This window comes from Tamandua tetradactyla, chromosome 6 (genome assembly GCF_023851605.1).
Source record: "Tamandua tetradactyla isolate mTamTet1 chromosome 6, mTamTet1.pri, whole genome shotgun sequence".
NCBI lineage: Eukaryota > Metazoa > Chordata > Mammalia > Pilosa > Myrmecophagidae > Tamandua > Tamandua tetradactyla.
Genome location: NC_135332.1, coordinates 56,040,346 through 56,066,040, shown reverse-complemented (window position 1 = coordinate 56,066,040; position 25,695 = coordinate 56,040,346). Strand labels below are relative to the sequence as shown.

Sequence of the window (25,695 nt, the reverse complement as noted above, 5' to 3'; positions counted from 1 at the left end):
TGGCAGCCATCCCTGCACAGCGCGCGCCAGGGCGTCCGGGCGCGTTCTGGATCTCGCGGCCCCTCGGCTGAGGACAAAATCGCTCGCGCCAGGACTGGGTGCAATCTAGCTAGACGTCTCTTGACTACTCGTTCTCCCGACAGGAAGGGAAAGGCTAGGGTCATGGTTTGGGCCCCCGCGCGCGAGAGCACTATGCTCTGCGGCTCGCGTCTGGGCACGGGAAGCCAGAATTAGTGGCTGAAGGACCGGCAGCTCCATTATTCCTCTGAATTCTGACAGGTCAATCGCCCTCAGTTGCAAAGCTTACGGGAAGAGGAATGGGATCGCGGCCGCCACCGGTCAGAAGACGCTCAGCTGGCCCTGAGGGGACAAGTGTCGGCAGCTGGCCCTCCCCGCCTCTCTCAGGGTCGCCGCGTCCTATCAGGTCCTTCCTGCGGGTGTGTGGAAGGTGGGAGATTGGGGCGCGTGTCGGAGTAAGGACCAGCGGAACTTGTACGAAGCTGGCGAAGCGCCTTCCGCACGATTCGGCTTGGAAACTTCAGCAGCCTTACAAGAAAACTGAATGAGAGAAAACGTTGTTCACAGTGGTAAGGAACACCTGCTGCTGCAAACTGAAGCGGGGCGGTCACAAATCTAGGTGCGGGGAGGAGTTTCGGCCTCTTCCGCACGAATGGTTTCCCCATTCAGCATCTCCCTACGAGATGTAAAATTATCAAAACGCAAAAAATGAAAATACATAGAAGCAAAACATCCCTCCTGGACCGAGAATCCGTAACTCGAGTCCACATCCCGCGTTTTAAAGCCCCCAACAGCAAACTGCCGCTTGGGAAAAGTTTGTACTAAGGGTGTTTCTGCTAAGACTTGCACACCGAGGCGGACAGAAAAGACGATCTTGAGAGAGCGCAGGGAGCCCCGCCCCTCGCGCAGTGGGCCCGCCTCCGGCCCGCCCCCACAGGAGGGACCGGAAACGCGCGGTCAGGCCCGGAAGCAGTGCTGACTTGGTGCACGTGAGCGGTATGGCGGCGCACCGTTCCGGGCCTCTCAAGCAGCAGAATAAAGCTCACAAAGGCGGACGGCATCGGAGTCGGGGAGCCACGCAGCGGGAAGGCAAGGGTGAGAAGATAGAATAAGAGAAAGAAAGGATATTTGCCGATTTAACTACCCCGGTTGCGCTCTTACCTCAATCCGGCTTGGTTCCGGCTTAAAGGCCTCATCGAAGGTGGGTGGACACGGGTCCCCTTTCTTGATTTTTCTAGTGCCGAGCCCATGAGCCTTTTTTTGTTTGCCCTACAGGCCGTCTAGCATTAAAAACTCTAAGCAAGAAGGTCAGAAAAGAGCTCAGCAGAGTAGACCAGAGGCATCGCGCCAGCCAGCTCCGGAAGCAGAAGAAGGAGGCCGTGAGTGGAGTGGGGTTTGGGGAATGGTGTGGCTTGATAACCATTGTAGGCGGGTAATGCCTCGAATTAGAAAACGAGACACTGGGAAGAGAACGTGATGGAAAATAACCTTAGAGCAAATATCGGTGTGCACATCTAGATTCGCTTTAAGGCATTTTTTGCATTGGTTTGAGTTGCCATGCTTCTGGCACCAGATTGATGCCCTTTAGGGGTGTACTGTTGGAAATGCAGTGTTGTAACATATTGAGACATTGATATGCTTTCTGATCGTTTTGATCTTAAGGTTCTAGCAGAGAAGAGACATTTGGGCAGCAAGGATGGCCCTCCCCATCATGTATTGGTTGTGCCCCTGCACAACAGGATTTCCCTGCCAGAAGCCTTTCGCCTGCTTCAGGATAGTGACACTGGGATAATACACCTGAACGAATGGGGAAGCACCCATAGCTTTATGCTGCTATGCCCGCAGTTGAAACATAGGTGGTTTTTCACATCTGCAAAGCCAGGTTTGAATACACAAGGGTATTGTCTATCATTATGTTATTTTTTGAGTGTAATGTGCTGGTGCCAACCCCCTGTTTTTACAGACTTTATTTTCTATCTCTAGGGGATCTGCATACTGTGTTAGACATGGCTAAAGTTGCTGATACCATCCTGTTCCTCCTTGATTCACTAGAAGGCTGGGACTGCACTGGGGAGTACTGCCTTTCCTGCCTCTTTGCTCAGGGACTTCCCACCTATAGTAAGTGAATTGGAATATTGGAGACCAAGGAAGAAAGTGAATTAGCACTTACTGAACACTTACAATTTGCCAGGTACTATGCCTGGCACTTGGTACAGGAATACTGTGCTTATAGCTGCTAATATGTTATACATCTGTGGCCTAATCTTGGACCATTATTTACAAATCACTTACCAATATGACTATTTCTTGGTTGCCCTTTGCCCAGAGGAATAAGAAGAAGATGGTTTGGTTTCACTGTGAAATGTCTAGGGCTTCCTGCCCATCTCTGGGTTCACATCTGAACTGTTAGCTTGTTTGTGAACTGCAGAGGGATATTCACATAGTGAAGCAATTGGTAACCAAGCTTTTTTCTCTTGCTTACAGCACTTGTTGTCCAGGGGGTTTCTGTTCTCCCACCAAAGAAACAAATAGATGCCAGAAAGAAGCTAAGTAAAACAGTGGAGAAGCGCTTTCCTGATGACAAACTCCTCCTGTTAGACACTCAGCAGGAGGCAAGGATGCTGCTCAGGCAGTTGACTAACCAAAAGCAACGGCATCTTGCCTTTCGAGATCGGCGGGCCTACCTGTTTGCCCATGCTGCTGACTTTATGCCTAGTGATGAGAATGGCCTAGTGGGAACATTGAAAGTCTCAGGCTATGTTCGTGGGCAGACTCTGAATGTAAATAGCTTGCTGCATATCATTGGACATGGTGATTTCCATATGAAACAGATAGATGCTCCTGTGGACCCTTTTCCTTTAAATTCTAGAGTGATTAAATCCCAAAAGGACTTAGGCCTGGCAACAGAGGTAAGGTTGATGTCCTTAACCATGTACTGTAAATTTATACATTAGCTGGTGCAGGATGGAAACTGAGTTCAGAGAAGGTAGACTGCACTTGAGCTAATGGAGGTGATTGCGACTATGAAGTAAGGCAATAGTTGACTACAAATATATGGATAAATCATGTTTATCTGGCACTGTCTAGGTGTTGTGCACTGCTATTGGCTCTTAGTTCGTAGAAGACACATGAGATGTGCTCTCTTCTCTCAGAGATTTTTTTAGGTCAGGAAAAATGGCAAATACCCAGGGAATGAAGATTGAGATAGTATATGGTTAAGGTACAGACATGCTGTGGAAGCTGTGAGAGTAGACTGTCAAGCTTCACATGATATCAGACTTGAGCCATGTGTTAAAGTTGAATTTGATTTATGAGCTGAAAAGAAATTAAAGGATATATCCTAGAAGGTGGGGACAACCTGAACCTAGGAACAGTGATGGGTCAGGAATTTTTTTTTAAACTTTGAAAAAAGAAGAATAGAGACTTGACTGGATAGGAGTTAGGCCAGATTATAAAAGGCTTCAAAAGCTAAGCAGAGGTAAAGACTTCAAACACCAGGAAATAGCTATTAGAAAAAAAACCGCCAAGTTTTGGCTTTGTTTCATGGTTTTATTTTTTATTTGAGGACCTCCTTTAATTGGATCTTTCTGATTACTGTTTGATTTAGTAGATTTTCAGTTTGTTTGACCATCACCTGCTTTTGATTTTCAGATTTGTGCTACTGATGGTATAGTTGATATGGAAGAAGAGGTTAAGGTCCTAATGAAAGCAGACCCTGATAAACAGGAATCTTTGCAATCAGAAGCTATCCCAGATCCATTGGAGGGGGAGCAAACCTGGCCTACTGAGGAGGAGCTGAGTGAGGCAAATGGTAGCTATCCGCAAACTTGTTTGTAATTCACCTAACCTAGAGTTGTGGCTTTTGTCTAGCTGCTCAGAATGAGGACTATATAGGGTAGAGTGGGATAAGTATGTCTTCTCCTTCCACTTTGAAGTATACATCTGCACTAAGCGTTGAACACATTTCTTAAAATTATTTGTTATTGTTTTGAATTAAACAATTTTGGATTCATTTGGAGCTCTATTTACTTGTGTAGCTATTGCTAGTTTTCAAGTAGCTGAATTAAATTTGGTTGCATTTTGTTCTACTCAGTATCTGCAAAAGTTTCCAGTGTTGGCAGCATATCTAATTTTTTGCCTAGGTGAGAATACCCAGAGTTATAGAGGTGTGGTGGCGCATAATTTGCTTAACTGCTTTGGGCTTTTACAGACTTGAAGGAAAGTTCGAAGTTGGTAAAGAAGGTTCCCAAAGGAACATCCAGTTACCAAGCTGAATGGATTTTAGATGAGGATGGTGAAAGTAGTGGAGAAGGAGATGGCTGCGATGATGCAGAAAATGAGAATTTTATGGAAGAAGGCTCTCTGGTAAGGAAATGGACCCTTAGGTCATGTTTTGATTTGCTAAAGCTGCCAGAATGCAAATATCAGAAATGGGTTGGATTTTACAATGGGGATTTATTAGCTTACAAATTTACAGTTCTACGGCCATAAAAATGTCCAAATTAAGGCATCAACAGGATGATAACCTTTTCTGAAGATAGGTAGCTAGCATACAGCATACCTGTCATATGGGAAGGCATATGGCCAATGTCTGCTGGTCCTTATCTTCTGGGTTTTGTTGTTTCCAGCTTCTGGCTTAAGTGGCTTCCTTTCTCAGCTTTCTTGTCTCAGCACCTCTGAACTCTGGGTTGGTTCTGTATGTCCTTTTTTCCTCTTAAAGGGATTAAGTAAGGGGATTAAGGCCCACTTTGAAAGGGGTTGGTCACATCTTAATTGAATTAACCTAATCAAATAGTCCCACCCACACAGGAATGGGTTAAAAGAATGGCCTTGGGGATGCAAGTTCCCTGGTAGAATTCTTGCCTGCCACGTGGGAGACCCAGGTTCCATTCCTGGTCCCTGCACTTCTCCCTCAAAAAACAAATAAGCAAGAATTCAACAAATGGTGCTGCAGTAACAGGATACTCACATGGAAAAATAATGAAATGTGACCCCACTATACAGCACATTAAAAAAAAAAAAACCCCAAAAACCATGACCCTTTCTAGGGTACGTAACAGCTTCCTGACCACCATAGGTCACTTCTGTGTATAGCCTTAAATGCAAAGCAAAGTGTAATCCTGACCTTAAAGGACATGTGTGTGGTCAGCTTCTTAGAAATGACTTTGTAATTGCTAAGAATGAGACTTGTTTCTATAATTTGGCATTGGTTGGGACTAGTTATAAGATTAAATAATTCTTGGCTTAATGATTCTTTGGGGTAGAGACAAGTGTGTTTCTTCTGAAAAACAAAACTGCATCCTTTATTGTACAGGATGAGAGTAGTGAAGAGGAAGAAGAGGAAGAATTTGAAACTATGACTATAGGAGAGTCTGAGCGTGATGATCTGTATGATAAGAAGGTGGATGAAGACGCTGAGGAAAAAATGTTAGAGAAATATAAACAAGAACGACTGGAAGAGATGTTTCCTGATGAAGTAGACACCCCTCGGGATGAGGCTGCTAGAATTCGGTTAGTCAACAAGTCTTAAGTTCAATTAGTAAGTTTTTATTTAAAACTTTTGTGGCTCAGAACAGTGTTACTGATGCAAGAAAAAAAAAGAAACCATCCTTCCTGCCCCTGAAGGGCTCACATTCTATATGGGAATGAAACTATATCATAGGATCAAGTTATTGTGTTGTACAGACTAATGTTATAGGACTTTAATAAAGGAGAAATACTAAGGTTGACTAACAAATTATTTCTGTAGAAGCTAGCTGAAAATAAAATGATGGGAGGGTGGGGATGGGGTTTGGGTGGGACAGCAAGGGTAAAAGCAGGAAGATGTAGATGATCATGTCTGTTTAGAGGTGAGTATGACTAAAAGCTAGAGAGTTTTATGTCGACTGTTAGAGAAGGACTTTTATCAAGACCCTTGTTAGTTTAAAGAGCCACTTCTGGTAGATAGTAGGGAGCTACTGTAAAGTACTTTGATCTTTGTCAGTGAGAAGCTTGGGTTTGGTTCTGAAATGTTTATTATAATCTGTTTTGGAGTATGATCTTGGTTTTGTTTGTGAGGTTATTTTGAGAGATGGAGGTAAGAGTTCTTTTAAGCGAGAGGCTTAGCCATATTAGAAGTAACTTGAGTGAGTAGCACCATATAAACCTGACAATTAATTTCCTTAAAATCTCTTATATTCTAGATTTCAGAAATACAGAGGCCTGAAGAGCTTCCGGACATCTCCATGGGATCCCAAGGAAAACCTTCCTCAAGATTATGCTCGGATCTTTCAGTTTCAAAATTTTACTAATACTAGGAAACATATCTTTAAAGAGATTGAGGAGAAAGAGATTGAAGGAGCTGAGGTATCTGTCTTCCCTTGTTTATGTCTCTTTCCAGTTTGCCCTCCTTTGCTAATTTACTCCTCTTGGCATTAGAATGAGTTCCTTATTTAGTTGTGTGCTGCCCATAACTGAATTAGGGGAGCCATACAGTGTCAACAAGATGATCATGGGAACAAAGAGGTACCAAGGATGTTAACTGAAAAAAAGTTGGATGTGGGTAATGAGGCATCTCTGAAAGACAATTTCAAAGAGCAAAGGTTGGCTTCAGGATAGTCTGAGACCTTTAACACATTTTGAGAAATAGTCTGCTTCATCGATTGGGCCCTTAGTGTAACCCTGTGATTGTTTTCTTTTTTATTCTGGCAGGTTGGTTGGTATGTCACCCTTCATGTTTCTGAAGTCCCTGCCTCAGTGGTTGAGTACTTCAGGCGAGGGGCACCCTTGATTGCATTTTCCTTACTACCTCATGAACAGAAGGTAAATTAGTGTCTGGTAGGGAGTTATGAAACTTCTCAACCAGTCCTGCCTGACTTAGTCTAAAGTTCTGTTTATGGGACTGACACTTTGCTTATTGGGATGTGAAATTCTGCCTTTAGGATTAGTAATCAGAGAGAATGAATTAGAGAAGTCAGTGATGCTTTTACCCAAAATGTCTGAACCTGTCTGAGGCACCTCAGTGATGCAATCTCTCTGTGATTCTGAGACTTCTTTGAGATACTTATGTTTTTTTAAAAATTTTTTTATTAATTAAAAAAAATTAACAAACAAAGCATTAAGATATCATTCCATTCTACATATACAATCAGTAATTCTTAATATCATCACATAGTTGCATATTCATTATTTCTAGAACATTTGCATCGATTTAGAAAAAAATAAAAAAGACAACAGAAAAAGAAATAAAACGGTAACAGAAAAAAAAAGATTATACATGCCATACCCCTTACCCCTCGCTTTCATTTACCACTAGCACTTAAAACTAAATTTATTTTTAACATTTGTTCCCATTATTTATTTATTTGTTTTTATTAATTAAAAAAAATTAACACAACATTTAGAAATCATTCCATTCTACATATACTTATGTTTTTTTAGATCAGATTTTGAACAAGGGTTATTCACAGCCTTAAAAATAGGGTTAGGCCAAGGTGCAGATGTCTTTTCTCTTGGTGGTCAGCAGTTCTGTAGGTTGGGGGATTTGTGGGAACTCTGATCTTTGATCAGTGTGCATAAGCATTGGAGAGGAATGGGCTTGGTGTTATTCTTAGGTTTGAGGTGAGTGAGTGACTTGAAAGCCACTGCCTTTGTGGCAGAGTTGAACTCTGAGTGTTAGATCTGGGAAGATAAGCTAGCATAGAAGGGTACAGGAAAACTCCACAAATCAGCCTGTGTTTCTGGGAGGTAATTTGAGTTGTTAGTTGGAAGTAAAGGAATAATCAGTGTTGCACTATCTGCACTCCACTGTTAGTTAGCATTGTCAGTTCCTAGAGTGAATCTGAACTTGCTAGTTTGGTTCGCATCTTTCAGGTTAGACTGCTGTATTCCTAGACTGAAGTTTTGTTTTTCTTATTTGGGTCTCCAGATGTCAGTATTGAATATGGTGGTGAGCCGATACCCTGGCAACATTGAACCTGTGAAAGCCAAAGAGGAGCTAATCTTCCACTGTGGGTTCAGGCGCTTCCGAGCCTCACCTTTATTCTCTCAGCACACTGCAGGTTAGCGTGGGGAAGCATCTGTGTTCTTATCTTTTTGGGGACCTGTGACTCTAAATTAAGACAACTCCCCCTCTGTTTTTATAGGTGGGTGTACAGAATACAGTTTAAAACCCTATGTCTCTGGGTTAGAGGTATTTTTCATTACTCTGGTTTAGGAGCCAATGATGTTTTATCTGAAGTGTCTGAACCTGTCTGAAGCATCTCAGTGATGCAACCTCTGTGTGGTGCTGAGGCTTCTCTGCCATGAGTATTTGTTCCATAGTAGGTTTTTAATGGGAGTTGGCAGCTTTATAAAAAGGGTGTGCCAGGACATAGAACTCTTGGCAGTTGATAATGCCAATAGCAGTGTGGGTAAAGGGATGGAGGTGGGGTGTGGCTAACAGTTGGGTAAGGAAAGCTACTGAGATGTTGATAGTGGATGAGAGTTTGGAGAATAGTAGCCAGGAACAAAAAAATGATTGTACTCCTGCATGTTAGTAGTGGGAAGATGGGTTGCCCACTAACTTTGGGCTTTTGGACATCACCTGTACATTCTCAGGCCCCTCTTGGCTCTGCATAGTGGCAGGAGAAAATGAAGGCAGCATTAATGGATGCTCCAGATAACTTTTATTCTCACAGCAGACATGCTGTCTAAATTAGGGATTAATTTCTCTTTTCCTTCAAAGGTTTTTTTTCCCTGTAGCTTTGGTATTAAAAGGGGCCATACTAAAGGTAAAAACTGAAGCTCCAGATAGCCCTCAAGGCCAGGGGTCAGCAAATTATTGGCCTTTGAGCCTGGTCTGTCCCGCTGTTTATTGTGTGTGTGTGCGGCGAAAGTATTAAACTAAGCATGTAATTTGCAAATGCTTTTAAAAGTTAACTTTTCAATAAGAGGGTGTAGTTGATGGCAAAATTACAATTTTCTTTGTGGTTCAAATAAAATTCTTTTTTTGAGATACTGTCTGAAAATTTTAGTCTTCAACTGATAGCTGCAATATTGTCTTTAACATCAATTCTGTAATCACGTGTTCAGTTTTAAGGAGAAAAATAACATTTGTCATATAACATAGTTGTAAAAAGTGTTTCAAGATGTAGATGTTTTATAGACTTGTTTCTCTATTAAATTCTGTAAAGAACCACTGCTTACTTTATATATATGTACATTAACATTTTTTTGTTGTGAAATATATATAAAAACTACTGCTTACTTTTGTAAATAATGTTTTCTTGGAATACACTCAAGCTTATCTGTTTATGTATTATCTCCAGCTGCTTTTGTGCTGCAGTGGCAGAGTTGAGTGTTTGGAACAGACTGTATGGCCTGCAAAGCCTAAAATATTTACTATCTGGCCCTTAATAGAAAAAGTTTGCCAACCCCTGCTTTAGACTTAGAGCTATTGATTTACCTGAGATATTCTCTATAGAACACTGATTCTTAAATGAGGTGGAAATCATGGGCATCACAATCAGTTGGAAAACTTTTTCAAGCTCCAAATGTATTTTAAGCTACAAGATTCTGTCTCTTTTTTGAAAAATCACCAATAGGATTGGGTATCTTTTAGTTGTACTGAGACAGAAAAAAGTATTGAGAATGGATTAAGGAAACACAAGTGGCCTTAAGCTTAGGAGTTACATTGATAAAGCTCTTCATAGGTTGACTGACTGGCCTCTGTATTGTCTGTGGTTTCTCAAAATTTTTTATTTTTTCAACTCTTACTATGACAGCGGATAAGCATAAATTTCAGAGATTCCTGACTGCTGATGTGGCTCTGGTAGTAACAGTATATGCTCCGATCACTTTTCCTCCTGCATCTGTGCTGCTTTTCAAACAGAACAGCAATGGTAAGTTGAATTCATAGAGGTGAACAGGAAGGGCCTAAATAGGTTTAACACTGTTTCCTAGATTTGGGAGCCAAATGGTATGGAGAGGTTAATGATGCTTTTTAACATAGTCAGTAGTATCACAGTGTGTCTGAACAGGGACGACAAAGTGGGTTTTATTTTGCTTGTAAACTTTAGATAATTGGTAGAGGCTGCTCAATATGCACATTTAGGGTAGGTTGTAGGGACAGGGTTGGCAGAAACATCATTTCATGATCTTTGCCATGGACCCAGCCGGGCAGCCAAACTGGCATCCCTGTTTTAGGGCGTCTCCAAGAAAATCTTGCATAAGTTTTTAAATGGACTGGAGCAATAAATGAAAGCTTTGGACTGTGGATTCCTGAATAGTTGTTTTGCTTTTTCCCTGTAGGAATGCACAGCCTCATTGCCACAGGCCATCTGTTGTCAGTGGATCCAGACAGAATGATCATCAAGAGGGTTATTCTAAGTGGTCATCCCTTCAAAATTTTTACTAAGATGGCAGTAGTTCGATACATGTTTTTCAACAGAGGTAGGTATGAAGGAGGAGGATGGAATCTGGTTGCTTTTTGGGGTGAAGGTTAGGTTTACATTTTATGGGTAAATGTTTGATCTTTGTCTCATGTGTGTTTCATTTGAAGAGGATGTGCTGTGGTTTAAACCAGTGGAATTGAGAACAAAATGGGGCCGCAGGGGATACATCAAGGAGCCTTTGGGTAAGACACTGAGATTTGGGACCCTCAAGATCTCCCCAGTATCACTAAATTACTATTAGGTTAAAGGAGAACTGCTTGAAAATTTTCTATTTTTTAATATGACCAATTCGCTGTTTTCTTTTTAGGTACTCATGGCCACATGAAGTGTAGTTTTGATGGGAAGCTAAAATCTCAGGACACAGTACTAATGAACCTCTATAAAAGAGTTTTCCCCAAATGGACTTATGATCCGTATGTTCCAGAACCAGTACCTTGGGGGAAAAGTGAAATTTCTTCAACAATTTCTGAAGTGGACATGGAGTAATGGAGTCAAAGGATTCTTTCTTATTGTTGCCAGTTAGCACTGTAGGGACGGGAACCCATAGGTTGTGATAGGGTAAAATTTGTTACCCTATCCAGCCTAAAGGCCTGTCACTCCTTTTACAAAAGACTCTTTTTGACCTTGGCAAGGGGTCTCAGTTAAGTAAGGATGTTTTTCTATTGCTACTCAGTTCAAAAGACTATTAAATCTTACTGAATACTAGCAGCTTTCAATTACGATTTTTAAAAACTGTTTAAGAGGGGATGACAAAAAGTTGACAGTGACCAGGAAACAATTTCCAATTGTCTAGAGACACTAAACCCCGTATCTGTTGGCATAAATAAAACAGAAACAGATTGATGCAGAACTGGTCTTTCTGGTTGTTTCACCAGGCTGAAAGGGAGGTTAGATCTACATTTCCACCACTAAGCACAATACAGATGTTTTTTACTTCTGGGGAAACTGTTTGAAAACGTTGAGACAGGACAGCAGCCACACCAACACCAGCAGTAGGTTCAATGAGTAGTTTCATCCTCTCCCACACCAGCTGGGTTGCATGCTGTTGATACAGAAGTAATAGTGAAATGGGAGAAGGCAAACGGACTTATTGGTTTAATTGTGAAGGCCAGATGCAGTTATGTGCCCAGTCTGAATTTTTCTGTTGCTCTGTATGGGTGTTTGCCAATGAAGGGCAGAGCTTTTTTTTTATTCCAGCTCTGCTACTGTTGAAAGAGTTGTCTCACTACATCTAGGGTATCACCCACATGTCATGAAGTCACCTAGTCAAGTCCCTAATGCTACTCAAAAACACGAAAAGTTTCTTTTGCCTAAGAAGTTGCTCCCTTCTGTTATTTTCTGTTAGGCTCTCACCTTTATTTCATCCTCTGTGACAGTGAAGACATCATCCACGAGGTCCCTTATAATAGGCCAGGTGTTTAAGCCAATGCTGGATTTGACACCATCTGCTATGGTCTCTGGAGGATCAGGATTGGGGGCCAGTACCCCTTTCAGTTTGGACTGGTAGCAGTCATCTGCGTTCAAAGGTTCAGCAGCATATACTTTCACTCTAGGTCTCAGAGCCTGGGAAGAGGAATATTAGGCACCTTGTTACTGGTCACATCATTGCCCACATGCCTAAAATAAAACAGGCCATACAGCTGTATTTCTGCCCAAATAAGAGGCTTTTTTTAAAAGAGGCTTCCTTTTGATATTGCATTAGATGAAGAAAAGACCTTTAAAGCACTTTATAAGTAAGTTGCATGTCTAATACTGGCCTTCAGTTGCCCAGATCATATCTGGTTCTGCTGGTAATTTGGTAATAGTCTCTGGCTTGGACAATAGCCTGGTGAGACAGAATTCAGGGAATTGAGGTATTTACTCAATTGTAACTGCTTTTGTGTTGTAAAATTTGTCATGGATTAAGAAGAGGACAATGAGGCAGAAAAGGGCCTTCCATCTCAAGTGCCAAGGGGTGGTGGGAAGGAATGGCACTTGTGGGTGAATGTTCAACAAATATCCACAATGTACTATGCTGTAAAATAAAATCCATGCCTGAGTTGAGGAGTCCTCCAGAAGCTGTTTTCTCACCTTAACTGTAATTGCTATTCCAGCAACCATTCCTCCTCCCCCTACAGGTACCACCAGTGCATCTACCAAGGGAACCTTTCGTAAAAAACAAAGAATATAAATAGGCAGTTTAGATATACATATAAAATAATCTACAGCTAAAATATAAGATAGACCAGAGTCTAAACAGGAAGAATAAGTTAATTAGGCTGTTGTACCTGTTTCAGCACTTCCAAGGCAATTGTCCCTTGTCCAGCTATCACTGCAGGCTCCTGGTTGGGGTGTACCATGATGCCTTCTGTTTCTTTTATAATTCTTTTTGTAACCTCTTCTCTGGACTGAAAAATTACGTTAATTTTGCTTACTTGATTTGCTTTAGAGTTCCCAGTAAGTTAGATTCAGTCATTTAACACTCTGACCACCTACTTTGACAGGCTGGTCACCTGCTGTTTTTCAGACTTTGTTTAGGTAGTGGGATAGAACTGAATAAAGCAGTTTTTGCCATCACAGGAGTTGTTCTAATGTGGTGAGTGGCAAGGAGACTTGGGATAAAAGTAAATATATCAGTAAGTGCTATGGAGAAAAAATGAAGTTATTTAGGGTGGGTCAGGAAGAGCCTCTGACAAAATGACATTTAATAGATAGAAGAAAGTCCTGTGCATCTCCAGAAGAACACTCCAGGAAGAGAGGCAACAAAGGCTACAAAGTAGAAGTGTTTGTCCTTTGTGAGGAACTTCTAAAAAGTGGCTGGTATGGTTTTAGTGTGGGGGAAGGAACTAGTAGGAGATGAGGTCAGAGAGAATGGGCCAGTTCATTTAGGCCTTAAATGATTGTAAGAACACTTGTTTCCACTCTTATGATAAGAAACTAGAGGATTCTACACTGACAAGAGTCATGTTCTAATTTAGTGGATCACTCTCCTTGTTCCTTTTAAAAGATTAGTGGGGTGAAGGTGGAAGCAAGGAGACAGGTTAGGTTACCAAAATAATCTACATGAGAAATGGTGTTGGCTCTAATCAGGGTTGTAAGAGAAGTAGTGGGAAATAGTTGGATTATGGGAATATTTTGAAAGCAGGACTAACATTTGGATGTGGGGTGTAAGAGTTATCAAGGATGACTGAGGTTTTCCTGCTTAAGCGACTAGAAGGAAAAGAGTTGCCACTTACTGAGATGTGGAAGACTAGGGGAGGTAGTATTGGAATAGAAGATAAAGACCTTTTAGTGTGAGATGCCTGTTGACATCCAAGTGAGAATGTCGGATCTACAAACTTGAAATTAAGGGGGGGGCGGGGGTCAGGACTGGAGATAGAACTTTGGGACTTCAGTTAAGAGTACAGGTGGTATTTTAAACTATGAGACTAATGAGATCAGATATCTGAGTGAGCACAGAGAAAAGGGTGGGTACACTAACAGAGCTAAAGGAAACAAAAACTGAGAAGGAGCAACTGGTGAAATAGGAAGATAAGTTGTCAAAGCTGTGAAGGTGATAATGAATACTGCTTTCTTCCTTACCTCATCACTCTGTTCACTGTATACTATAGAGGCTCCATAAGCTTGTATTGCCAACTTTTTACAGTTGGGAGCTGTTTGGGGCACCACAACATAAGCAGGGATACCTAGAAGGGGAAAATATGGTTAGTGCAAGTCAGGAGAATTTGGGACAGAAGCTTCTGTTCATTTTGTCTGTTTTCAGATAGGGACTTGGAAATTTACTTCCCACAGCTATCACTACTCTGGCTATCAACACTCTTACTGAAAGTAAGGATAATTTTTCACTCCTCTGATGATTCTACCTTACCCTGAGAAATTCAGTACCTTCCAGTTTGGCAGCGTAAGTAAGAGCCTGGCCATGGTTTCCACTGCTGTGGGTAACAACGGCTTTGGGCTTCTTCCCTTCTGAAGTCGTAGGAATCAAGCCTCTGATTGCATTAAGAGCACCACGAATCTGGAAAAAAGGGATGAGGAAGTCATGTATTCAAAGTTTCTTTTTAAAAACCAAGGAGCTTTTCTAGATTTTTTTAGTACATCACTTTTAATCACTAAATCTCCTAATATACATGAGGTATCACATGAGATATCGTATATTTTCTTAGCCACTCATTTCTCAATTTGTTATTAAACCTCAATTTATCTTGCCCCAAGGCCAATTCTCATCTAGTATTTCCACTAGATTATTAAAGTGATCTTTAAAAACTGCAAACCCAATTATCTCCTTTGTTGACTGCCCACTTCTATAAGACAAAGGACAGGTTCCTTACAAGTTGCAGTCTTCTAAACACATCAATTACCCCTATAACTGTTACAGCCACCTTAAATTTTAAATCGCTTCTACTTTCATTCCTACCACTTCAGCTCACAATCCTGTTCCTCTTAACATGCTGGTACATATTCCTAAGGTCTTTTTCCCATCCCCTGATCTGGCTAAAAGTATTCATACTGTAGAACTGGGATCAAGCATCACCTGGTTCATCTTGCTCTGCCAGGCAAAACTGAGCACTTCATTCTCTGATCTTCCACAGCGCCCTGCGTGCTATCTGTTAAGACACTTCTCAATCTATTTGTTGACCAGCCTGTCTCCCTATGAGTACGGATAAAGGGCAAGACCTATTGTAATATGTGCTACTGTGTTTCTGGCACATAATAATAGGTGTTTAATGTATAATGAATGGAAGAGTAAACCATGGCATGATAGAAGCAAATGGCAGGAGAATGAAAGATTTTATTTTTTTAATTCTAAAAGCACTCAGTTAATGGGTAGGGAAAAAGGTAGATTCCTGAGGTCCTAAAGCTACCATTTAACAGGTGCCTAATACCTGTCAGGCACAGTGCTAAAAGTAGCATTTTGTCTTTTATGTCAAAGAATCTTAAAGTTCAAACAAATGGTCAGAAAATTCTGGTAAAAGTCGACACAATTCTATTTTTATGCACAGAAAAGGCATCAACATATTCTGTAGAAAAACAGTTTATGAGGGTTAGCTAGGTTTAAATCTTCAATAGTCATAATACGGTATCAATGAATAGCAAGTTGACAATAGGTGAATGCTTAATATTGTATGTAGGGTGATCACACTTCCCATTTTGCCTACAATAGTCCAGGCTACACCTATTGTCTCAGTTTAATCACTGCAAGTTTCCCCCTTCATTCTCAATATGTCCTAATTTGAAAAACAAATAATATGGTCACACTAATTATAATGAATTTCTAGAGCATATAAAAGTGGCTCATTAACTTTCCAGAAAACTACAACCTCCAGATGGGTCTCTGTTCCAGATAAGTCCTGGAACCTAAAGGGCCCAGCCTCTCCGGAACATCAGATAGTTCCATCTCCCTACCCCATATTACTGACAGATCCTTCCAATATGAAAAATTTAGAATGACCATAGCCCAAACACCCCTAACAAGAGGTATTGAAGGATCAAAGGTGATGGTGGAGTTGTACAGCGAAGACAGGATTTAACAAATGAATATGAATGCTGAACCATTAAACTGGTATCTCTTTTAGTCGCCAGTATCTTAGAGCATGTATAAGTAAAAACCTAAAATTGTGGAATTGTAACCCATGTTAAACTCTGAAATATGTTTTACAATTAGTTGTGGTGCTGTGCTCTGAAATTTACTGTTTTTTTTTTAAAAAAATATATGTTATTTTCCACAAAAAAAGAAGGAAAAAAACTCGATTGTGGTGATAAAATATTTAAGCCTCCTAGCCTCCTATATTCTGGGACAGCTAGAAGGAAAAACTGAGGATCCGTATGGTAGCCCATGACAAACTTCTGGGATCTGTTCTGTAACTACCTGTTGAAGAGTGCTTTGAAAAATTGCTTTTTTGTTGAATTATTCTAATCCAGGTTCATTAATTTCCTTTGTTAAACACTCTTTGAGTGCCTGCTAGTCAGACTCTGTGAAAAAAAAAAAGTAAGATACCACAATAATTTTTTTTATATTGATTATATTTTGAAATGATATTTTGGATATACTGGGTTACATTTATTAAAATCAATTTCACTTGTGTTGTTTTACTTTTTTATGTAGCTTCTAGAAATTAAAAATGACATATTTGCCTTGCACTATAGATTTCTGATTCAATAGGTTTGGGCTTTGAGCGTGCATTTCTAATAAGCTCCCAGATGGTACAGATGCTGCTGGTATGGGGACCACACTTTGAGTGGCAAGGCTCTGGACTAGACAAACAAGAAAATAAATGCTGGTTAGTTAAAAAAAAAAATTGCCTTTTTATTTCTTTGCTTTGTATGTATGTTATACTATATAATAAAAAAGTTGAAAAAACAAAAAGTGGCTCATTAATACCATGATGTTAGGTAACCAGGTCCTTATCAATGGATGATTTCTGCAATTCTTCAACAGTAAAATGGTGTTAATTTACTTATGCCTACTCACTGAGTGGTCAGGAGTATCAAATAAGTTTAAATGTGAAAGGGGATTGACAAAAAAACATAAAAGACTAACAAAAGGGATTGTTACCTTAAAAGATCCAGTTTTCTGGAAGAGTTCACATTTGAAGAAAAGATTGCGCCCTGTTCCTTGATTCAAAACGGAGCTTGTTAGGACTGGTGTAAGATGGATAAAATCTTGTATGTTGACATGAGCTTTTTCAACATCAGCAAGGGAGATGCAGTACTGAGCACACATGGTTCTGAAACCCAGGAACAAGAAAGGAATCAAAGCAATGTTAGAGACAATGTATTTATTGAAAAGATTTTGAAAATGCACAACCCAGGAAGACAGACCTCAGGACTGTGGTGGTAATGTAGGAACTGTCCGTGAATGGGGACTCCAGAATTTCTAAATATAATGGGTTATATCTTGAAGATGAATGTCTTAGTAAACCTAACAAGTTTTTCTTGTGATGATTTACAGAAGGTAACTGATGGTGATTTTGTAAGGCTAAAGCCCCCCTGCCCCCCCATACCATCTCTTGCCACTCACTGCTACTTAACTCCACATTGCTTTTTATCGTTGTGAAACTGCTTGAATGAATTGGGTTTAAAATCTGGAAGTTTTTTATTTTAAAACATTAACAACAAAAATCACTCATTATCCTATCATCTTCATAAATTAAATGTTCATTTTCCATGTTTCCTTCTGTTTTTTTCAATATATACACAACAGTTAAAATCAAAGATAATATCGCCTCCATCATTTAACAAAAAGCATTTAGCTGAGTTTCTCAATAGTTTTTATAATTATGATTACCAGTAACTGCATTACGCTTCCATTGTTGTTACTTTTATTGGAGCACTTAGAAGTGAAGGGTCTATTTTTCCCTATTACAAAAGCTATACATTGGCTGCATGGGTGGTACAGTGGTAGAATGCTCACCTTCCATGCAAGAGACCTGATTGATTCCCGGATCATGCCCCACCCCCACCCCCCAAAAAAGCTGTACATGTTCAAGAACAAAACAATTTAATCTGAAAATACAAAGATGAAAAAAAGTACATGGAAATAACCACTAAACCCTTCTATCCAAAGACAACTGCTATCTAAGCTTTGGTGTTCTCTCTCCAGGCCCTCATATATCCATGAATATCTATCAGTCTTATCAATATATACATCTTTACACCTTCTAAAATGGTTTAATAGTACTTTTTATTAAAAGAATACTGTAACTTTACATAATACTCTCCTGTTGAACATTTCGATTTACTTTTTTTGGAGGGGGCTTATACAGCACTGTTCCAAAATTTTTATGAATCTCCAACATCCTTAGGATACATTCCTCAAATGGGATTTTTTTCCTTTTTTTTTAAAATTGGAAGAGACTTAAGTCATCATTTAATCACACATTGATTTTTTTGATCATATATATAGCTGTGCATTTATCAAATTGACTTTTTTCTTTTTTGTGAAAAATAACATATATATATAAAGCAATAAATTTCAAAGCACATTTCAAAAAATAGTTGTAGAACAGATTTCAGAGGTTGATATGGGCTATGAGCCACAATTTCAGGTTTTTACTTCTAGCTGCTCTAAGATATTGAAGACTAAAATATCAAGATAATGATTCGGCAATCATATTCCCTCAAATAGGATTTTGCATCCCAAGGCATGTATACTTCTAAGACATTTGGTATCCACTGTCAAACATCTCCAGAAGAATTTAGATTATTTATGCTCAATTTATACTCCAAACTGGCTAAGGAATGCCAATTTTCTTTTCCTTGCTATATCATTTTTTCCTGTCAATTTAGTGAAATGTCTAGTAGTTTCAATTTATATTTTTTTTAGTAACTAATGACTGAACATTTTTTCCTATATATTTATTGGCCCCTTGTTCTATTGTGAATCTTCAACACCATTACTGATTTAACTATATTTTCCCTCTGAAATGCCACATTCATCAAAAATTAAATTCTATTAATGTTTGGGGCTTTTCTGGGCTTTAAATTTTGTTCCACTGATCAGACTGCCAATTCCTTTTCTACTTATACATTGTGTTAATAAGTTCTTTCATGACTACTCTTTCCAAAATTTTTTGGTTTTCCTCACACATCAGTTCTTCCAAGTGAAACTGAGAATTCCTTTATCGAGGTTGCCAAAGACTGCTTTGTAAAATGTGTAAATGAATTGGAGGCATAATTGACAATTAAAAATTAAGCCTTCCCACACATGAACATGGGTGTTTTTCAATTTATTAGTGTTTTTGCTTTAGGTTTCTCGGTAAAGCTTTTATTGTTTTCTTTATTTGTGTCCTGTATTTATTCCCAAGTACAGTATATTTTTTGTTTCTATTGAGAATGAAATATTATTTTCATTAGAGTCTTAAATTATTTCCTAATGTATATGAAAGCTGATAATTTTTGCAAATTTATCATGTGATAGAAAATATCTTATCCTTACACTTCTATAGTTGATTCTCCTCGCTTTTATAATAAAACAATTATACTATCTGCAAATAAAGATAATTTGTCTTTACATTATAAATACACCCCTGAAACCTTTTCAGTGACTTCATAGTTATTGGTTTGTCACCTCCTCTTCAATTAATTTTGGTAATTTGTATTTTTTTGGCAAAAAACATCTAATTTTAAATGTATTAGTATAACACTCTACATATTAATAAAATATTTCTAAATATCCTTCATATCTGTGGTTTATTTATTCATTTATTCACTCAGTCAACAAATACTGAGCACCTTATATATGTGAAATAGTGTTTGGTCTGGAGATATAGTGTTAGAAAAATTGATTGCCCTTATAAAGCTCACAATCTAGTGGGGAGATATGTAATAATTAAAAAGAAATCTGTATTTACAAATTTTCATAGGTGCTATTATGGAAGTGTATTATGATAGGCTACCATAATGGCGGGCCTTATTTAGATCAAAGAAGGAGGTAGAAGAAGGACCTCTATGCAGAAGTGAGATTTAATTTATGACTTAATGGATAAATGAGTATTAGCCAGGCAGAGTATGGGAAATATTTCAGATACAGGGAATAAAGTGTGAAGGTTTTGAGGGAAGAGCATGGCATCTTTCAGTAACTAAAAGAAGGCCAATATGTCTGAACATAGTGCTCAAAGGGGTGTGTGATAAAAGAGAGTGAAGTTGGCAGGGTCTAGATATGTGAGAACAAGATCATGAAGGCCCTCTTAAGGATTTTGAATTGTTTTCTTAAGAGCAATGGAATGCCATCAAAGAATTTTGAGCAGGTGTGTGATAGGTTAGACTTCACACAGCTCAGAAAATCACTCTGGCTACACTGTGGTAAATGAAAAGGAAGGGTACAAGGGTGGACTTGGGAAGTCCAGTTCAAAGGTAGTATTGTTTTTCACATGAAAGACAAAGGGGGCTTCGATGGCAAAAGCAGAGAGGAAAAAATAATCATTTAAGATACATTTTGAAGATTGTGTTAGTTAGGCCTCTTGGTTGCAAGTGAAAGAACCCCAGTTTGAACCAGCTTAGGCACAAAATAGGGTTGGTGAGATTTACCGGTTCATGGAGGGCTGGACAACCAGGGGAAGGGCAGGAATATTAAGCTTCAGGAACAACTGGACCCGGGGACTTGAGGTTTCCAGGACACTCACTGCTTCTCACCTCTGCTGCTCTCTGCATGCTGACTTCATCTTTTTCATTGCAGACCAGCTGGTTCCACATGGCTGCTGACAGATCTTGTGTTTTACATTTTATAGCTTCCATACTGAAGAGTTTGCTTTCTCAGTCTCAGTTCAAAAATTTCTGGGTAAGGATTCTGACTGGCCCATCTTGGCTCAGGACCAGTGAGTGGCCAAGCGTTTGAGGTCATTTAAGATAATACTATGCAATAGAAGTAGTTACAGAAACATAAACAATCTTAAAAACGAAAAAGAAACAAAATGAAATCTATAACACATTATCAATTATGTACATTTAAAACACACACATACACAAAAGAACACTATAAATTATTCAAAGATACATATATGTTTAAGGACATACATCAAACACATTAGAATGGCTACCTAATGGAGGGGAGAGAAGGAATATGAGTAGGAATTAGGAATGAAGAGAATAAACATAAAATGAAAAAGGCCTTATTGATGATAGTGTGAACCAAATAGTAAGATCGGCTCAAAATGCTGCACCTAAGTGGGAAAAAAGCAATGGGAGAGAGTGAGGGAAGAAGGAAAGAAGGAAAAAAGAAAGACAAAGAGTGAGCAGATTCTGAGTGGAAGCCAAGGCAGTTCTCAAGAGAAAAGGAAGGGGAGAATACTAGAAAGATGATTCCATAGACGTCCACTTCAGAGACAGATGAGGCAGCCTAATATTGTATTAAATAGGGTAATGAGAAACAGAAGGCGTCAAGTTTTGACTCCTAAGTTTTAATTTAGATGGTGATATATTTACTGAGATATTAGGGAAGGAAAGAAACAAGGAGATCAGGGGAAAATCAGAGATTTGTTCTAAGTTTTAATTGCTTATGAAACATCCAAGAGGATGTCTCTTTGGTTTCCTGTTTTTTAACTCCCCTCAATTATTTTTGCCCAGAATGGATTTTTTTTTTTTTAAATGGATCTATTCTAATGTCTATTTTTTTCGGAGAATGAGCTTTTTAACTTATTTATCAAGTACCCTTTTTGTTTTCCTTGTCAATTTCTGATTTTATTTTTATTTCTTCCTTCTATATTCCTTTTATTTTCTTTTTCTAGCTTTATTGAATGCATAGCTTATTTTCATTCTTTTTAATTTAAAAATAAAAGCACTTAAGGCTACTAATTTTCCTGAGTAGTGCTTTAATGATATACCATAGGTTCTGTTAAATATTTCTATTAATCTTAATTTCTAAAATTAAACAACTTCACATTGTTTGACCCATGAGTCCTTTCTTTCTTTTTTTTTTTTACTTTCCACGTAGCTAAAATTTCTTGTTTAACTTATGGTTATTCATTTCTAGTTTGTACCTGGTAAATGTGACTTGCACACTCTTATTTTAGAAATTTAATTCCTCCCTCCTTTATTATCCAAATCTGCTTTATTGTTTTCTGGATTATTCACTCAGTAAACGAACAAATCTCTACTGTAAGATATCAGAATATTATGGAAGTATATAGAGCCTTCAGTCTCCATCATCAAATCCACTCTACACAAAGGTAACCACTTTTAACAGTTTCGTATGTATTCTTCCACACCTTTTCTGATGTATTTATACAGAAACTTAACATATTCAAGGAATGGTTTTGTTGTACACAGACAGAACCATACTCCCCCTCTCTATAAATATATTCGGCACATCGCTTCTTCTCTTTTAAACATTTAGCAATACATCTTGAAGACTGTTTCATGTCAATACATAAAGATATTCTATATTCAGAAAATTTCATTGTAAAACAGGTCTAAATATGGTTGTTTACTTTTTCATTTTTTTTCCTGATATTTCATGGGCTCTTTAAATTGGATAATTTCATTTTCCACCAACTTAGTAAATTTTATTGATTATTGCTCCTCCTGAGCCAGTTCTGTTCTCCCCTTCTGTAACTCATATTTGATATTGATTAGTTTTCTTGATCCATTCTGCATGTCTCTTATCCTTATCTCTCATAGTTCTTAATTATATTTTCTTTCTGTGTTCTAGTAAATTTCTTGAGTTGTCTTCCCTTCTGGCATATCTACTATGTAGTTCACTGACATCACTGCCATTTATCTGGCAATCGTGTTTTTCCTTCCCAAGAGTTTCTTGTTTCAGATTTTCATCATCTCCATCTTTAAAAAAAGTCACAGAGCCTTCTAAAATTACAATACGGAAGCAAAAGTAGTTTTTAAAACTTCTAATTGTTGAATATCTATTTTAGAGGTTACCATTTGCTCTGGCTAAAATTCATCCCATTCTTTTGAACCATCAGTTTTTTTCCACATATCTACTGACTTTCACCATATGTTTAACATTCCGGTGGAGAACGCGTCTGCCATATAATAGAAATTAAAATGAGTTTTGTCAGAGATTGTTCAATTCTCTTAGGCTCAGAGTGCAGAATAATTGGTAGCTGTTCTTTGATAGCTCAGAGTTGTGCAATAGACGGGGTGGGACTGGAAAGAAAAACAGGCAGCCTTGGGGAGAATGGACTTCACCACATTCTGAATAGACTTTTCATGAGCAAAAAAGGCTAAATACCAAAAAAAGAAAGTAAGAGAGAGACACCCCTGAAGTCCTGGGAAGTAAGCAAAGTAATTTTTTCAAGAACCCAGTCATCCATAAATTCCGCAATCGAACTATATCTCCTGATTTACTTCTGCACAACTTCTTTCTTCTGCAAGAGTCAACTGTAGCTTATTGTTAAAAAGCAAAGTCAGGCTTGGGATGTAGTTTGCCATCAAGGACAAGACTTTTATATTCTAATACTTACCAACCGGGTCGCCCTGGGCAATTCATTTCTCTGGGTTTCAGTTTCCTTATCTCTAAAATGGGATGAGAATATCTACTCTCACAAGGTCTTTGAGATCTCCAAGATAAAAGTCTAGGGGACTAGTCCCGCTGTGGTGGAGGACCCTGGCCTAAGGGGACTGGAGGAGGCCAGACTGTGGAGTGTTTCCGTCAGACCAGCACAAGAGTCCTCGATGGCCTCTTCAGCAGCAGCAGCAGCAACAGCAGGAACCGCCGCGATGGCCTCGCCCCCACACCCCCGCGCCCGCCCGGCCTCGCCTCCCTCCGCCTCACCTCACTTCACCGGAGCCGCACCTCCAACTCCAGTCTCAGCTCGCCCAGTCGCGACTACAACTCCGCGCACGCGCAGCGCCCGCCTCCCGCCCAGGCTGGCGTTTCGGCGCTTCCTATCTCCAGCCGTGGAACGTGCGTGCATCGCTTTTCCTCCCAGTGCGGCCACCGTCGTTTGGGGAGGGAGGGGGCGGGGAAAAGGGTGGGAGGTGAGCGACCGCGCGCCCCGCTCGTCCGTCGTGGTTTCCTGGCTGCGCGCGGCAGTGGCGGAGTAGCTGCAGCTGTAGCAGTAGCCGCGAAGATGGCGGAGGGGTTGGAGCGTGTCAGAATCTCTGCGTCGGAGCTACGAGGGATCCTGGCCACTCTGGCTCCGCAGGCCGGGAGCAGAGGTGAGTCGCACCGCCCAGCTCCTGGGCTGGGCCTTCCCGCCCCGCCTCCCTCTCCTCCTCTGCCTCCTCCCCGCTCAGTCCGCGGCGCTCCAGTGCCCCCGCCCCTTCCCCCAACAGTGGGGGCGGGGACCTCGGGCACCCCTACCTACCCTAGGGCTAGTGTAGGGTCAAGCTCTGCCAGCTCTGGTTCCCTCCGCGAGAGCCCAGCCCGAGTTCCTGCCTCCACCCCCTTCACCGTGAAGGTGACTGTTCCTCTTTGCTCAGTCTGCTCCAGTGAACCCGTGGATTCCCAGTCACCGGACGTGATCAAGAATGGTCGTTGGAGTCTGGTGTAGAGGAGGTCCCAGGGTGTATGGTTCCCAGAGGAATCATCCATAGGCTTGCCCTGTCATGTCTCTAGCGTTGGACAGAAGGAACTGGGCAGAAAGATTTAACAGCCGGAGACTTTCTTGCTAAACTTTTTTTCCCCCAAGGCATACTTCTGAAGGCTTGCCACTGGAGGGATCCTGAACATTGGAGAACTGAGTCTCCTCTGGTTTGGCCTTGGCATTGTGTGGGAGCGGTTTTTTATCAGAGAGAACGCTCAACTTGCAAGTTAACTTAAATTTTCCCGTGACACCAGAAAAGCTCCGAGGAAGATTTAAGTGTCTCACCTCTTCTTTTTAGGCAGTGGAGTTGTGTAGAATGGAAGCTGTGATATGTTCCTTCTCCAGACTTGTGGCCAGAGTCTCTGAAATTCGTTTTTGTTGGTCGACTGAATTGGATTATTCAGGCTCTGTTTTTGCTCTCTATTTTGGAAAGTAGTAGTAGCCCTTGTTTTTTTCCCTCTCACTTTTTACAAAGACTGCTGAGAATAAGCTGTTCTGGGCTTAAATTACTCTGCGTTTGTTCATACTTGATGAAGTCTTTTAAACTTCTGTAAACACTGAAGCAGATTTCAAACTTCAGGGTTTATTTTTTGGTTTTGTTTGTGTTTCTGTTTTATTGCACCCACCAAAAGTGGGCGTAAATGCCTGAGCATAAGATCTCTGTTATAGGTTTGTTTGCATTCGTGTTTATAGAACATTACACTTAAAAAAAATTTTTTTTATTAATTTTTAAATTAAAAAAATATATATTACAAGAAAGAAAACACAAACATTCTTAACATATAAGCATTCCAGAACATTATACCTTTATACTGCATTCAGTTTTGAGTACCCTGTGATGTTCTCACAAATTCCTGTCAGTTTCTTAATGAAATGGCTAGTGGCTAGTCTCTCCTCAACAAATGAAGGTAATAGATACTTAGCAAAAAAAAACAACCAAAGAACAAACTTGCTTACTAGCAGAAAACCCCAAATAAAAAACTTGCTTATTGGGCATTCAGTAAGGTGATGGAGTCTGGAGAGTGGCCTCCAAAGTCCTATACTCTTATTCCTGAGTGCCTCAGTCCTTGGTGTTTTTGAGAGCATGTCACAAACCTGTCTACTTCCAGGGAAAGCTCCCTTATGGAACCTTTTCCTTCTCATATTCCATCATCATAGTAGCAGTTAGTCTCAGTATTCTAATGATGATAGCCTGAGCAGTATTTCCTTGGAATGGCTTCGCTGGCTGCTATTAAAGAGTTGGTGAGCATGAGTGGAATTGAAGAACGTGACAGGAACTGCTTCCTGTTTGCTTCAACAGGAGGTAT

General features: G+C 39.9%; 3 protein-coding genes and 2 non-coding genes across 15 annotated transcripts in view; 4 read left to right on the top strand and 1 right to left on the bottom strand.

The window, feature by feature from the left end:
• The first annotated feature begins 13 nt into the window (after positions 1-13).
• On the top strand, positions 14-16,715 carry TSR1 (TSR1 ribosome maturation factor). Of its 2 annotated transcripts, XM_077165517.1 has the most exons (15): positions 15-1,113; positions 1,294-1,397; positions 1,681-1,900; positions 2,002-2,136; positions 2,503-2,927; positions 3,670-3,829; positions 4,229-4,383; positions 5,333-5,529; positions 6,201-6,363; positions 6,709-6,819; positions 7,925-8,057; positions 9,762-9,878; positions 10,288-10,428; positions 10,538-10,612; positions 10,738-16,712. In XM_077165517.1, the coding sequence occupies exons 1-15, from the start codon at positions 1,017-1,019 to the stop codon at positions 10,914-10,916; spliced, it is 2,412 nt and encodes an 803-aa protein (XP_077021632.1). In that variant the 5' UTR covers positions 15-1,016; the 3' UTR covers positions 10,917-16,712. The 2 variants fall into 2 exon arrangements, with proteins under 2 accessions (XP_077021633.1, XP_077021632.1); XM_077165518.1 differs by lacking the exon at positions 6,709-6,819 and having other exon boundaries at positions 14-1,113; positions 10,738-16,715.
• LOC143689302 (small nucleolar RNA SNORD91 family) lies at positions 6,963-7,057 on the top strand. Its single transcript, XR_013178744.1, has one exon. It is a non-coding gene; the product is annotated as a small nucleolar RNA SNORD91 family (small nucleolar RNA).
• Positions 7,096-25,281, bottom strand: SRR (serine racemase). Of its 8 annotated transcripts, none has more exons than XM_077165526.1 (9): positions 25,194-25,281; positions 20,541-20,795; positions 16,963-17,134; positions 14,295-14,424; positions 13,992-14,095; positions 12,698-12,817; positions 12,501-12,575; positions 11,784-11,993; positions 7,096-11,472 (listed from the first exon to the last, which is right to left on the bottom strand). In XM_077165526.1, the coding sequence occupies exons 2-9, from the start codon at positions 20,576-20,578 to the stop codon at positions 11,299-11,301; spliced, it is 1,023 nt and encodes a 340-aa protein (XP_077021641.1). In that variant the 5' UTR covers positions 20,579-20,795; positions 25,194-25,281; the 3' UTR covers positions 7,096-11,298. The 8 variants fall into 8 exon arrangements, with proteins under 8 accessions (XP_077021641.1, XP_077021644.1, XP_077021639.1 ...); XM_077165529.1 differs by lacking the exon at positions 25,194-25,281 and adding an exon at positions 23,635-24,024 and having other exon boundaries at positions 20,531-20,759; XM_077165524.1 differs by lacking the exon at positions 25,194-25,281 and adding an exon at positions 23,635-24,023.
• Positions 8,208-8,301, top strand: LOC143689301 (small nucleolar RNA SNORD91 family). Its single transcript, XR_013178743.1, has one exon. It is a non-coding gene; the product is annotated as a small nucleolar RNA SNORD91 family (small nucleolar RNA).
• SMG6 (SMG6 nonsense mediated mRNA decay factor) overlaps positions 23,721-25,695 on the top strand; it is a 259,345-nt gene continuing 257,370 nt past the window's right edge. The window contains exon 1 of one of the 3 annotated variants that reach the window (XM_077165510.1): positions 23,721-24,020. In XM_077165510.1, coding sequence (XP_077021625.1) covers positions 23,933-24,020 — 88 coding nt within the window. In that variant the 5' untranslated portion in view covers positions 23,721-23,932. Of the gene's footprint in view, positions 24,021-25,153; positions 25,692-25,695 lie in introns of those variants that run through there. The other 2 variants (XM_077165511.1, XM_077165509.1) reach the window with 2 other exon arrangements.